This window comes from Elephas maximus, chromosome 7 (assembly GCF_024166365.1).
Source record: "Elephas maximus indicus isolate mEleMax1 chromosome 7, mEleMax1 primary haplotype, whole genome shotgun sequence".
In the NCBI taxonomy this organism is placed as follows: domain Eukaryota; kingdom Metazoa; phylum Chordata; class Mammalia; order Proboscidea; family Elephantidae; genus Elephas; species Elephas maximus.
Window position 1 is genome coordinate 63,668,662 of NC_064825.1, and position 14,478 is coordinate 63,683,139.

General features: G+C 38.7%; 1 protein-coding gene across 8 annotated transcripts in view; it reads right to left on the reverse strand.

Annotated features, from left to right (window-relative positions):
• The window catches only part of STK33 (serine/threonine kinase 33), a 193,996-nt gene that overhangs the window by 54,435 nt on the left and 125,083 nt on the right, over positions 1 to 14,478 (reverse strand). For 6 of the 8 annotated variants that reach the window (XM_049890307.1, XM_049890305.1, XM_049890310.1 and 3 more), the window contains 4 exons: positions 13,253 to 13,372; positions 5,363 to 5,501; positions 3,567 to 3,655; positions 1,640 to 1,724 (listed from right to left, as the gene is read on the reverse strand). In XM_049890307.1, coding sequence (XP_049746264.1) covers positions 1,640 to 1,724; positions 3,567 to 3,655; positions 5,363 to 5,501; positions 13,253 to 13,372 — 433 coding nt within the window. The remainder of the gene's footprint in view (positions 1 to 1,639; positions 1,725 to 3,566; positions 3,656 to 5,362; positions 5,502 to 13,252; positions 13,373 to 14,478) is intronic. The other 2 variants (XM_049890311.1, XM_049890309.1) reach the window with 1 other exon arrangement.

Genomic DNA, 14,478 nt, shown 5'->3' on the forward strand with positions numbered 1-14,478 from the left:
AAGTGCAGGAATGGTTCAACATTAAAATCTCTATTAATATAATTACTTCATTAATAAATTTAAAGAGAAAAAAAATACGATCATCTCAGTGAGTACAGATTTGAATAGACATTTTACCAAAAAAGATATACAAGTGAATAAACATATGAAAAGATAATTAGTATCGTTAGCCATTAAGAACGTTAAAATTAAAAACCAAAATAAGATGCCATTTCATACCCACTAGAATGACTATAATAAAAAAGATACGTAATATCAAGTGTTGATAAGGATGTAAAGAAACTGGAACCCTCATACATGCTGGTGGGAAGGTAAAATGTTATAGTCACTTTGGAAAATAGTTTGACGGTTTCTTAAAAAGCTAAACATAAACTTACCATAAAAAAAAAAAAAAAACTTACCACATGACCCAGCAATTCCACTCCTAGGTAGCTACCCAAGAAAAGTGAAAACGTGTCCATTCAAAGACTTGTACATGAATGGCCATGGCAGCTTTATTTATAATAGCCCCAAACTGAAAACAGTCCACGTGTCCATCAGTTGATGAATAGATAAACAAAATGTGGCATATCCTTACAATAAAAACTATCCAACAATAAAGACAGAACAGACTCCTGATACATGCTACAACAGGGATGCACCTCAAAAACATCATGCTGAGTGAAAGAAAACAGATGCAAAGGACTACACATTATGTGATTCCATTTATAAAAAATGTCCAGAAAAGGTAAATCTAGAGAGACAAAAAGCAGATCGCTAGTTCTCTGGGTCTGGGATGGGAATAGGATTGAGTGCCAATGGGTTTAAGGAAACTTTTTAAAGCAGAAAAGTTTTAAAACTGGACTGTGTTAATGGCTATACAACTTTGGAAATGTACTAAAAAATCATCTAATTACACCCTTTTTTCGTTTAAATTATGCCTCAATAAAGCTGCTAAAAACACATTTAGAAATTGCTGCTTTACAAAATATATTTAATCAGTACTCTTTATGAAATATTGTTTGATGACAAAGAACCAAAATGCACATATAATTTTAGCATAAATTAACAAAAACAAGTTTGTGGTATGACTAAGATATATAAACAACTTAAGGAAGAACTCAGAGAAACAATAAAAATTACAAAAATCTTTGAATACGGAAGCTCTGAGAAAAACACCAAAACAACTGAAATTGTTTGAACTAAGAAAAGATAAAGTAGCTCAATCAGGGCCATTAAGTCATGACACCAAAATAAAATTGCTCAAGTTTTAATCCATATTAGTTGCTCTGCTTTTATACATAAGGAGCCCTGGTGGCACAATGGTTAAACACTCCGCTGCCAACCAAAAGGCTGGAGGTTTGAACCCACCCAGCAGCTCCACATAAAGATTAAACCCATTGCTGTCGAGTCAATTCTGACTCATAGCAACCCCATTAGTATTTCCAAGCAGCAGAAGGGTGGATTTGAACTGCTGACCTTTTTGTTAGCAGCCGGGCTCTTAACCACTGTACCACCAGGGGTCCAACAGCCTAGAAAACCCATGGGCCAGTTTCACTCTGTCACATGGAGTCACTATGAGTTGAAAATCGACTCGATGGCACCCAACAATAACAACTTTTATACATATAAAAAAATCATTGTAAGTCTACTAACTTACCCATATAGATAGGAGTCCCACATGTGGTCTGCAGCATGGCTTCACTCCTACCTTGCTTCTTCACTGCTAAGCCAAAATCAGTCACCTAGAAGAAGAAGAAATTCAGGCACAGTCATCTGTTTTTATATCCCAGAACTCACTGATTCTCATGACAGGATTTCCACCACATCATAACTGTATTTAATGCAGGGATTCTTGAGGGTGGGAGAATGTCCTCACTTGTATTACTAGTAAGGATCTGGCTTTTCCCTCTCCACCCACCCCTCTGTGTGGAAAAGAAACCTGGTAAAGGGAAGTTTGGTTCCTCAGATCTTCAAAAAACACCCATGACATTGATCGCTCATGCCCTCTAATTAAATGCATCAGTTCAACATAGAAAGTAGCATCTTGAAAGAAGGCATTAACTTTTTTCAGATAAAGTTTGGGTTTTTTAAGTTCTTTCACTGTAAAATACATTCTGGCCTTAGTATGTTTATCATCTGTTATTCTCATATTCAAGCTATGTCCCAGTTTAAGCCACCTTAAAATGCAAATCATTATCTTTGTCAGCATTTGCTGAAACTCCGTTATTTTTTATAGTTATTTAAGGTTGGTAAATACTATCTTTCCTTTACTATTATTTGCTTTGTGTTTCCAGAGTATACTAATTACAATAATTGCTACACTATAATAAAACTATTCGAGAGACTACTAAAAACTACGAGAAGCAAATTAACATGAAAAAAACACCCAGCTACAAATACACTGGAGGCCTACTGCTGCAACGGCAGTCTTCTGCTCAGTTCTAAATCTTGGTCATTAAACATGTGGTCATTAAACATTCAGTATGTGCCCTTGGTCTTGTTTCCCAAGTTGAAACAGCCTTGGGCTGAAAGCAGAAAAATCGGTACATTTATTGAGCAAACAACCAAAGACAGGCTCTTGGTGCACAGCCACTGAATGCAAAGTTTCCAGTGCTTTATGGAGTAAGAAAAGGTGACTATTAACACGTGATGTCACAATTTTTCTAAACAGATGAAACAATTTCTCCAGGAGTTTGCACAGATATCCCACTTGGAGCATGATGATACATCTTTCTCCACTGAAAATTTATACAGATATCAATGATACAAAAAGTTTCACAATTCAATAAAATTGTCGAGCCTTTATTCCTTCATTCACCAATGTTAATTAAGCCCATATTATGTTTCAGGCACTACTCTAGTTCAACAGTAAATAAAAAAAAAAATAGGATACACACAATTCCTGCCCGCATGGAGTTTACAATAAAACTATTCGAGAGCACTTACTCTGGTAAAACAACACTATTAAACCTATTTATATTACGTAGGGATTTAGCTTCTGCAACAGAGCGAGTTACCCACAGACAACATTTTATTCCTAAATTAACACATTCATGTACCTTGAACCAGCCACTACTAAAGTGCTAAGTAATAAATAATGTATCCTGTCATTTATTTGACATTAAGGAACATTTAATTTGAATAACATCTTCAAGAATAAATACTTGGCAGATTAATTGTGTTTAGCACATAAATATTAATACCTACGCAATTTCTCAATGAGGAATACAGACTTTAGTACAGTCAAAGGCACAGTGTAGGTGTGCTTTTCCCTAAATCTGGAATGTATTTACATCACATTACCAAGCATAATTTTGAAATTAATTGGAATTCACAGCACCTGTTTGCTTGATTTAGAACTATCCAAATGAATGTGTACTTTAAAAAAGCACTCAGTAGCACCATTTAACTTGTAAAGTTACTCGTCAGTTACAACCTCTTTTGTGAAATTTTTTTTAGCATAAACCATTTATATTCTGGCTGCTCAAAAACTACCAACATGTATCTAAAAAGAAGATGTACCTTCCCACTTTGTCATCAAACTGTGTACAGGCAAATATTTACCACCATCTCTCAGATCTTACCTTTATGTTTAAATTCATCTCATCGTTAGCATCAATAAAGCTGCTTTTAACCATTATGTTTTCCAGTTTTAGATCTCTATGTACTATATCTACCAAGAAAATAAACAACAAATCACATGAAATCAATAATGGGAAAATAATTAGAGGGAACACAAATAGAAGAAGAAAGTATATTTGACAAATTAATGTCCACTGTTGGAAAATTTCAGGAGAGCCAAGTATAATTCTGCCCTAACCTTAAAGAGTCGTTTTTCTTGGATTGCCCCCATCTACCCATTCCCCCGCTGCCCCACTGGCTGCTCTCCCTGAAGAACGGCCTGGTGAGTGTGGAGGAGGATCCTGCCCAAGGTTAGATATTCCCAGGATGAGGGAGACAATCTTAGTCACAAGCCTAGAAATGTTTTCCATATCCCTAGGTCTTCAAATAGAGAATTACTTCTTTACCTCTATGCTTATGTTTGCTGCCAATATGGACATTTAACATTCCGCAACTTAATTACACATACACAAACCATGGTACTTATTTCGGTATATTTTTCTACAACAACAAACATTTTCCTACTCTTTATATGTTAAAAATAAAAACAATCCAACAAAAACCCTTGAGACACAAATCTCCAGTTGAACATGTCAGAGCTCAGGTAGGATTTTTATGTACATGGTCACTGTGGCCCTGCTCTGGCTGGTGACCTCCTATTCACCCTTCGAGGCCCACCTCCAATGCCCCTCCTCTCTGAATAATCATGTACCAAACTTCTTTTGCAAATAGCTAATTCAGTTCATATCCATAAGGATCATTTCCATAGGCTTAAAACGTTATTTGTCTAATTGTTGGGGAAATGTAGTTGAATGAGCCCTGGGATGGCCATTATACCTAACCATTTGTAGTTCCCAGCCTTTGTTTTTGTAATCTTTATTGTTTCTATTGCTCCACTTTTCTCTTCTTACATAAATGTAACTTTGTATTTTGATCCTTGATAGGGCAAGCCCCAGCCTCCACTGTTGTTCTTCTTCATTGTTTTCTTGGCTATTCTCCCCCATTTCAAAATAATTTTATCAAGTTCCATGAAAAATTCTGTTAATTTTTGGAACTGTACTACATTTACAGCTTAATGTGGGAAAAATGACATTAGTATAATATTCAGCTTTCAGTTCCCTATTCTTCCAAAAATTTTTTTACCTCTTCCCGGAAAGCTCTCCCCCTTTTTTCTGAGTTTGTATTCCTCAGCTCAAGCGTTGCTTCCTGTGTGAAGCCTTCTCTGACTTTCCAAAACAAATGAGGCATTTATGCTCCTCAGACCTTGTATGTTTCTCTGTTAGAAAAATTATCATGTGGAATTATGATGTTTTCCATGCTCAACCTACCACCAGTCTAAATTCCTTGAGGGTAGGGGCCTTGTCTTTTAATTTTGATAGCTCTAGGGCCAGCCACAATGCAGCAGGTGCTCAGTAAGTATACGCTAAATGAACCACTGGATCCCAGTGTCACTTCCGCCACACTTAACCACGTCACATCACCTGTCCAGAACAAAGTTTTTTCTCATTAGGTGAAATGAGAAAATTGTAAAGTCACATGTAGGTCAAACTAATCTTGAACGAAAGAAAGCAGGAGAGGAAAAGCACTAACATCCAAGAATAATAAAGCAATTAGAATAATGTTTAAATTTGGTTTTTAAAGATAACATCTGTGTTAGCAGGCGTTACTTATGTGACTACGAATCTTGAATACAACTCCTCTTAAACAGAAGTGTTCTCTGCACTCATGGGGTCAATGAGTTGGATGATCCTCTTCTTACCCTTATCGTGAAGATACGCTATCGCTGATGCAAGGCTTTGAATGATCCACCTTGTCTCCGTCTCAGAGAAACGCCCTTTCCTATCCAGAATTCTTTTCAGTTCTCCATCCTCACAAAGCTCCATCACAAGGTACATTCTCTGGCATTATATAGATATAAAAAAAGGCAAATTATATAGCTGAGAATCTTTAAAAATGTTATGTATTACATATACATACACATAGTGGAAATCTTATCACAATCTTAATCATTCATTTATTCACTGAAATTTTGTACAAGATACTGTGTTGGATACTAGAGGAACAGATAAGCCTAGGACATAGACTCTGCCTTCCAGGAACTCACAGTGTGGTATAACATCATGTGATAAGTGATAATAGAAGAGGCATGCCCAAAATGCCGTGGGGCTACAGAGGAGAGTAGCCTCTGCCTGAAGAACACTCCCTGAGGAGGTGACACTGAAGCCAGGTCTAGATGTCTAAACGGGGATTTACGGGTAGAGGATGTGAGGAAGAGCAGGCAGAACACACAGTGCTTGCAAAGACTCCAAAGCCTGAAACAGTACTGGCTGTTAAAGTAACAACAAATGCCTTGGTGTTAATAGCACCGGGAACTTGGTAGAGAGCTGATGAGTGGAGCGTTAAGGTGTGAGGCTAGAAAGAATAGGTTGGGGCCAGGATGGAAAGAGTCTTGGATATCATGCTAAGGAGTTTGGATTTTTTTTTCCCACATGCAACGAGGAGCCACTGAAGATTTTAAAGCTGGTGTCGGGATAGGGGAGAGGTGTGTGATATCATCAATTTTGCATTTCTAAATGAATACTCTTAACAGTAGAATAGAGTAGTGGTCTGTAAACTTTTTCTGTAAAGGGCCAGATAGTAAATCCTTTCAGCTTTGCTGGCCACTCTGTCTCTGTCACAACTACTCAGCTCTGCTGTTGTAGTGCACACGCAGTCATAATAAACAAATGAACATAGCTGTGTTCTAACAAAACTTTATTTATGGGCTTTGAAACTTGAGTTCCACATATAATTTTCACGTCATGAAATAGTTTTTAAAAATTTTTTTCAACCATTTAAAATATAAAAAAACAGTTCACGGGCCACACAAAAACAGGCAGTAGGCCAGATCTGGCTAGTAGGCTATACTGTGCTGACCCCTAGTTACACAGGGAAAAGGAATCTGGGTGGTACAAATGGTTTGTGATCAACTGCTGACCTAAGAGGTTAGTGGTTTAAAACCACCCAGCAGTCCACGGAAGAAAGTTCTGGGGAACTACTTCCATAAACAGTACAGCCAAGAAAAACCCTAAGAAGTAGTTCTACTCTGTAACACATGGGGTCGCCCTGAATCAGGGGCCAACTCGACAGGTAACAACATCAACAAGTTACAGAGGGCAGATGTGAGGCAAAGAACAGAGACAGAATGGAGGAGAAGAAAAGATGTGAAAAATACCTAGAAGGAAGAAACGGTGGGCTTTAGTAACTAATTGGATGTGAGTGGTAAGAAGTCATGGATGAAACGTCTCTTCTGTATTTGCTGTTTCTATTGAAGCATGCTAAGATCACTTTAGATATTCCAACAGTCATCTACTGAGTCAAACAGAACTCACAATCAACTAAAATGCTGTCTTTTTCATACCTATTACTGTCCAGACTATCTGCCACATCTCCATTGTATCTTGTGCTGCTAGACTTCCGTTGTTGTTTTTAAGATTTGAATCTGATTTTGTTTTTACAACCACTGATAATGCAATGTCTGAGTTCAATCAGCAAGCGTGAAAACAGAAATAGATGGTTCTTACCCTTCTTCTGTAGCCACAACTTTGATTCTCTGAATCTTGGGATGCTTTTGAATTTCACAAGTAACTTTAGAAATCTGCAAAGTCTACCATGCAAATAAGCTCTTGAACTGGGCCATGTTTTTCCCATTAACAGCACTGTGGGGATCACTGATACATGAAATGGTAAAAGGAAGATTTGGAAGGAAAGGCTGCATTAGCAGTACTTATGATATAAACTGATGTCACTTTTAAGTATGTAAGTTGATAAACTCCCACGACTCTGCCAGTTTGTCGTACTGTGGGGGCTTCCATGTTGCTGTGATGCTGGAAGCTATGCCACTGGTATTCAAATACCAGCAGGGTGACCCATGGTGGACAGGTTTCAGCTGAGCTTCCAGACTAACACAGGCTAGGAAGAAGGACCTGGCAGTCTACTTCTGAAAATATTTAGCCAGTGAAAACATTACGAATGGCAGCGGAACACTGTTTGATACAGTGCCAGAAGATGAGCCCCTCAGGTTGGAAGATACTCAAAATACGACTGGGGAAGAGCTGCCTCCTCAAAGTAGAGTCAACTTTAATGACATGGATGGAGTCAAGCTTTGAGGACCTTCACCTGCTGATGTGGCATGACTCAAAATAAGAAGGAACAGCTACAAACATCCATTAATAATCAGAAGATGGAATGTACAAAGTATGAATCTAGGAAAATTGGAAGTTTTCAAAAAGGAAATGAAATGCATAAACATTTATATTGGTTGACATTCAACCATTTCAGGAGGTAACATATGATCAGGAACTGATGATACTGAAGGAAGGGGTCCACGCTGCACTGAAGGCATTTGTGAAAAACAAGGCTCCAGGAATCGACGGTGTATCAATCAAGATGTTTCAACAAATGGATGCAGCACTGGAAGTGCTCACTGGTCTATGCCAAGAAATTTGGAAGACAGCTACCTGGCCAACCAAATGGAAGAGATCCAAATTTATGTCTATTCCAAAGAAAGGTAATCCAACTGAACGCAAAAAGTACCGAACAGTATCATTAATATCACACGCAAGTAAAATTTTGCTGAAGATCATTCAAAAGTGGCTGCACCAGTACATCCACAGGGAACTGCCAGAAATTTGAGAAGGATTCAGAAGAGGATGTGGAATGAGGGATATTGCTGCTGATGTCAGATGTATCCTGGCTGAAAGCAGAGAATACCAGAAAGATGTTCACCTGTGTTTTATTGACTACGCAAAGACATTTGACTGTGTGGAACATAACAAATTTACAGATAACATTGCAAAGAATGGGAGTTTCATAACACTTAATTGTGCTCATGAAGAACCTGTATATAGATCAAGAGGCAGTCATTCCAAAAGAACAAAAGGATACCGTGTGGTTTAAAGTCAGGAAAGGTATGTGTCAAGGTTGTATTCTTTCACCATACTTATTCAATCTGTATGCTGAACAGATAATCCGAGAAGCTGAACTGTATGAGGAATGGGGCATCACGGCTGGAGGAAGACTCACTAACAACCTTAGTTATACAGATGACGCAACTTTGCTTGCTGAAAGCGAAGAGGACTTGAAGCATTTACCGACGAAGATCAAAGACCACAGCATTCAATATGGATTACACCTCAACATAAAGAAAACAAAAATCCTCACAACTGGATCAATAAGCAAAATCATGATAAATGGAGAAAACATTGAAGTTGTCAAGGATTTCATTTTACTTGGATTCACATCAATACCCATAGAACCAACAGTCAAGAAATCAAATGACATGTTGCACTGGGCAAATCTGCTGCAAAAAGACCTCTTTAAAGTGTTGAAAAGCAAAGATGTCACCTTGAAGATTAAGGTGCACCTGACCTAAGCCATGGTGTTTTCAATTGCCTCATATGCATGTGAAAGCTGGATAATGAATAAGGAAGATGGAACATGAATTGATGCCTTTGAATCGTGGTGTTGGCAAAGAATACTGACTACACCATAGACTGCCAAAAGAACGAACAAATCTGTCTTGGAATGCTCCTTAGAAGCAAGGATGACAAGATTGTCTCACATACTCTGGACATGTTGTCAGGAGGGACCAGTCCCTGGAGAAGGACATCATACTGGGTAAAGTAGATGGTCAGTGAAAAAGAGGAAGACCCTCAACAAGACGGATTGACACAGTGGCTGCAACCATGGGCTCAAGCACAGCAACAATTGTGAGGATGCCGCAGGACCGGGCAGTGTTTCGTTCTGTTGTGCATATAGTGGCTATGATTTGAAACCAATTCGGCAGCACCTAATAGCACAACAAGTTGATAAAAGCTGTATCACTAAAAGTTACAAAATAAGTCTTTTGGTAATTATTAGAAAAAATTGTGTAGAGCTGGAGAACATTTGGATTCACAACAAAAAAGCGCTGTGAGACTAAATGATCAGCACCAGCCACCATGGCCTAACCAATCAGGCAGCAGTTTCCATTAATCCTTAAAATGGGAGGTCTAGGCATTTGTGAGGGAGGGCAGATCTGGTCTATGTGAAATTAACTGCAGACAATACATGAAAAGGACAATCACAGATGGAGGTTTCCTTTGTCTTCAAAACATTCTAGATTTGGACTCTGGCTTGTGACCAAGATGTAATAACAGAGGCCAGACTTACCCATCCACCTGAAACAACTCGAGAATGGACAAAATATATGAAACAACAATTTTCAGACACTGGATATCAGACAGCAGCCAAAGTGATCCCCGAGAGAGGAGAGATACATGAAGTAAGCTTACTGATTATCCTAGCTTACTGCCTAGAGAATTTCCAGGCCACAGAGCAGGGAACGGGTATCCAAGCAGAGTCCAGCAATACCCCTTGAATTGAGGATGGAGCTGGGAATCCAGGAAGGCCAAGACAACTAAAGTTCACAGTGCAGAGAACCAAGGAGGAGAAAGACAGAGAGAGAAAGCTTCAGAGATTTGCAGAGGGTCCCCCATTTCAAGTTTTTAACAGAGTACTAATCAGCACATGTGTATGAGAAAACCATCTGAAGCTGGGAAAAGAGTCATGCAAAAGGAGGAGAGGAAACAATCCCTGGGGCTTACACATGGCCAGGAATAGTCTGTGTTCCCACCAGAGTGGAAAATCTCGTAACTCATGGGACATTGGGTAGTTAGAAGGGTCTTGTCTCAGTAGTAGGGGAAAATTATCCCTAGCCCAAAGGCTGCTCTAGTTACACCCAACAAAGCTTAAAGCAAGCTTTGAAAGTATCAAACTGTTTCCAAGTAACTTAACTGTATCCTAGAACAAAGTATAGTTACAAGAATATAAAATTATCAAGGATCCAGTAAGAAAAAATTCACAACATCAAGTATCCAGTAAAAATATTAACAAGTTGCAGTGCAGTGAATTACTTAATATGGCCCTTCTAGCCATGGTCTTTGTGACTCCCACAAAATGATTGTCTGGGACTATGCAAATAACGTACCTCTGGCCAACAGAGAGGAATGGACAGATTGCTAATAATGCAAATGAGGTGTATGGAACCCTTGTGGGGGTGAGACCATGTAAGTAGGGTGTATTGAACCCTAACGAGGGGACTGGTCAGTTTTCCTATCCGCTAGGCTTAAAGGGAGCCAATCCCAGAGGCAGAAAAGAGGGGGCTGAGGGGGCCTCACTACCGTCAAGAAGAAGTACAGGAACGGAGCACATCCTTTGGACTCAAGGTCCCTAAGCTTGAAGAGGAGACAAAGAGCTATAACACCAGAAATGGCATGAGACAGCAAGAAGCGGCGGCAAGCACAGCAGAGTCTAGCAGAAGAGAAACAGCAGGCATGCCAACCCACAGCTACAATGGGTACGCTGACCCACAGAGCAAGAGAGTTAAGTGCCTTCAGGCTGAGGCTTACTGGTGGATTGGGGTGCCTCCAGGCACTTACTGGTGGATTGGGGTGCCTCCAGGCACTTAGTGGTAGATTTAAAGAGCTTTCTAACACTTGGCTGAGCAGGACAGAGACAAGGCGGAGAGCCGAGGGGCCAAGGGGCCAAAGGGCTGAGGCATAGCTGAGAAGAAGCTGTTCTGATTGAAGAACTGTATCCTGAATTCTACCTCTTACTTTCCAATATACCCTGTAACTGTGAGTGTGGTCTGTGAGTTCTGTGTGGCCACTGCAATGAATTATCGAATCCAGCAGAGAAGAAGAGAATGCTGTGGGAGGAAAGGGTGGTAAAAAGGTTGGAGGGCAGAGGTATATCTGACTTCCACCTCACAGGAATTAGCCCTGGGCTAATGATTTTGGTTCTTTCTCTTCCCTCCTGTGAAGTTAGAACAGGTCTGATGCTGCCATGCCATTTTAAACAAGCACACAAAGAAGCAGGAAAATACAATCCACAGGGAAAAGAAAAAAAATCAATCCATCAAAATCAACCTAGAAATGACACACATGATAGAATTAGTAGAAACAAACATTAAGACAGTTATTATAACTACATTCAAGAAGATTGAGCATATTAAGTAGAGACATGGAAGATATTCGAAATAGGTCCAAATCAAATTTCTAGAGAAGAAAAATACAATGCCTACAATTTTATAAAAAATTACACTGGAAGGGATTAAGAGCAAATTAGATGCTGCAGAAAAAACAATTACTGAATCTGAAGACACAGTAATAGAAACTATACAAATAAAACAGAGAGAAAAACATTGAAAAAGCAAACGGAGCATCAGTAAGTTATAGACAATATCAAGCAATCTAACATGTGAATTTGGAGTCCCCAAAGATGGGAAGACAAAAAAAAAATTGAAGAAATAATAGCCAAAATTTTCTTAAATTTGATGAAAATCATAAACTCACAGATCCAAGAAGCTCCATAAACCCCAAGTACAAGAACATGAAGAAAACTACACCAAGTCATGTACTAATCAAATTGTTTAAAACTGGTGATAAAGAGAAAATTATTCTAGATTTGGGATAAAAGAAATTACAACTCGAAGGTTGAAAAACACTCTAAGGTTGAAAAAGGTAGAGAAGACTTTTGGCATCATTGCCGTATACCAATCCCATGAAGGATATAACCGTGGTCTTTAACACTTATCAAGCATAATTAAAAAAAAAAAAAAAAACAAAGAAAAAATCAAACCCACTGCCACTGAGTTGATTCCGACTCATAGCTACCCTATAGGACAGAGCAGAACTGCCCATATAGTTTCAAGGAGCGCCTGGTGGATGTGAACTGCTGACCTTTTGGTTAGCAGCCACTTAACTGCTACGCCACCAGGGTTTTCATCAAGCATAATACCCAACCCAAATTGACTATTACCCTCTTAGTGACTGGCAAAGGAAACAGAGAACAACAGTTAACATCTAATTAGACAGGTGTTTTATACCCACTGTCCCATTTAACTCTTTAACAACCAAATGAGATAGATACTATTATTAAACCCATTTTATAGATGAAAAAACTGAAGTATAGAGAGATCAAGTAGCTTCTCCAGGGTATCACAGCTAATAAGTGGTGGAGCCTGGATTCAATCCCACAGGCAATCTGAACCCAGAGTCCACACGCCTAACCACTACATTGTACAGTCTCCAAGCAGAGAAACACTCATGCCCACAGGCACTAAGCAATCTGGAGGTACAATGGTAAACAATCCAGGATTCTGAACAATTTTAAATGAAAATTACAGAGAAATAGAGGAATTATAACATCTAGAGAAGAAAGAAGATAGAACACGTTTTCAAAACATAAATAAAATACCTTCTCACAGTGCCTAATATGCCCATTCTAATTTGATTATGAAGCTAATCTTGCAAAATTATGCCATTCCAGGAGACTCTAATGAAGAAACTAAGGAGCAAAGCAAATGAAAGCCACCTCTAAGGAAGCTCTAATTGCTACTAGGTTGTGTATGAAATTGTTTCAACTTTAAACATTTTTTCCCACATGTCAACCCAGAAATATCACTAAAGACACCTAATTATACAATCAATAATAAAAGTCCTCCAGAATGCTTTCATCAATCTCCAGTGTCAGACTCATGCCAATATACGAGCAACTGTGCCCCAAAGGGATTACTTCAGAATGGAACGGTGTTCATTTTGTAATAATAACTTTCAAAATGCAGCACCTGATAGAGCTGTACCTTAGGCGTCTCAAACACTTGTTCCAGGTGTATAATGTGTTCATGTTTCACACTTTTTAGGATGTTCACCTCCCGTTCAAGTAACTTCACAGCAGAGCTTCCAGCCTTAATTAATGAGGAAACATAGATTTCACATATGAATGTCATTCCTACCTGCCTTAATATAAAAGTTATCTTATATCTTTTTACTTTCTTTAAGTTCTTTTTTCAAGTAATAACAAGCAATTTATTCCTATCATCAGATTAAATTATGCCTTTTCTTTCCTTTGTCCATTTCTAAGTTATATACAATTTGGCCTCAAACCACATCTGTTTCTTGGACTATTTCTAGAATTAGCTACAACACAGTGTCTGTCCCCCAACAAAATTATTTTAATTTTTAATATACTCTTTAATATTTCCTCCAAAATCATGTTGATCGTTTGATGCCAGCACAGTACTGGCAAAAATCTATTTGCGACGGCCATCAATTGGAAAAGATAAAAGCAAAATACTTTTCTTTTGCTTTGCTTTGATACATACAAAAAGGCAAAAGAATCCACGGGCAATGAGATCCTACACTTGACCCTGCATTATGTCAGTTCCTGGTCCACTTGACCTCAAAAATTAACCTCAAAAGAGAGAGAGCTCTTGCTTCAGACTAACCTAACACCAACTTTATCTCCTACCATCTAAGTCTTAACTGTATCTGACAGCAAAAGGTAAAGGCAGGAATACCACAAGGAGTACATGGCCTCCACTCAGGATATAGGTAATTGATTGTCTACAATGTCATCCAAGAAATTTTCTCCACCCTCACCACCACTTCCGACATCCCAAATCATCACCTCTATTGATACTTAAACTGCCGTTATTTCAGAACGAGCACTGTCCTCACTTATGGGTCTTATTTCCACATAAAAATAACCCTGAAAGGAATATAAAGACCCTAGTTCCCCCACTGTGGTTAAGTTTGGGAGAGTACGTACTGGTACTTAAAGGAGCGGAAATGGATTGATCATAAGGCAAACTCTACCTCGTTAAAATTTTACCTAGGGTCATCCCTGTTTCCAATTACCTTTACCCTTCAACCACTACCATTTCAGGAATAAAGAGTATACTGTCCATCCCACTATGCCCCACTTATATAGGGTAAAAGTCACACCTAAGGTTATCCTAAAGGGTCAAAAGAATGAGTGACTGTGAGAAATGGATTTCTATATAGTCTAGAT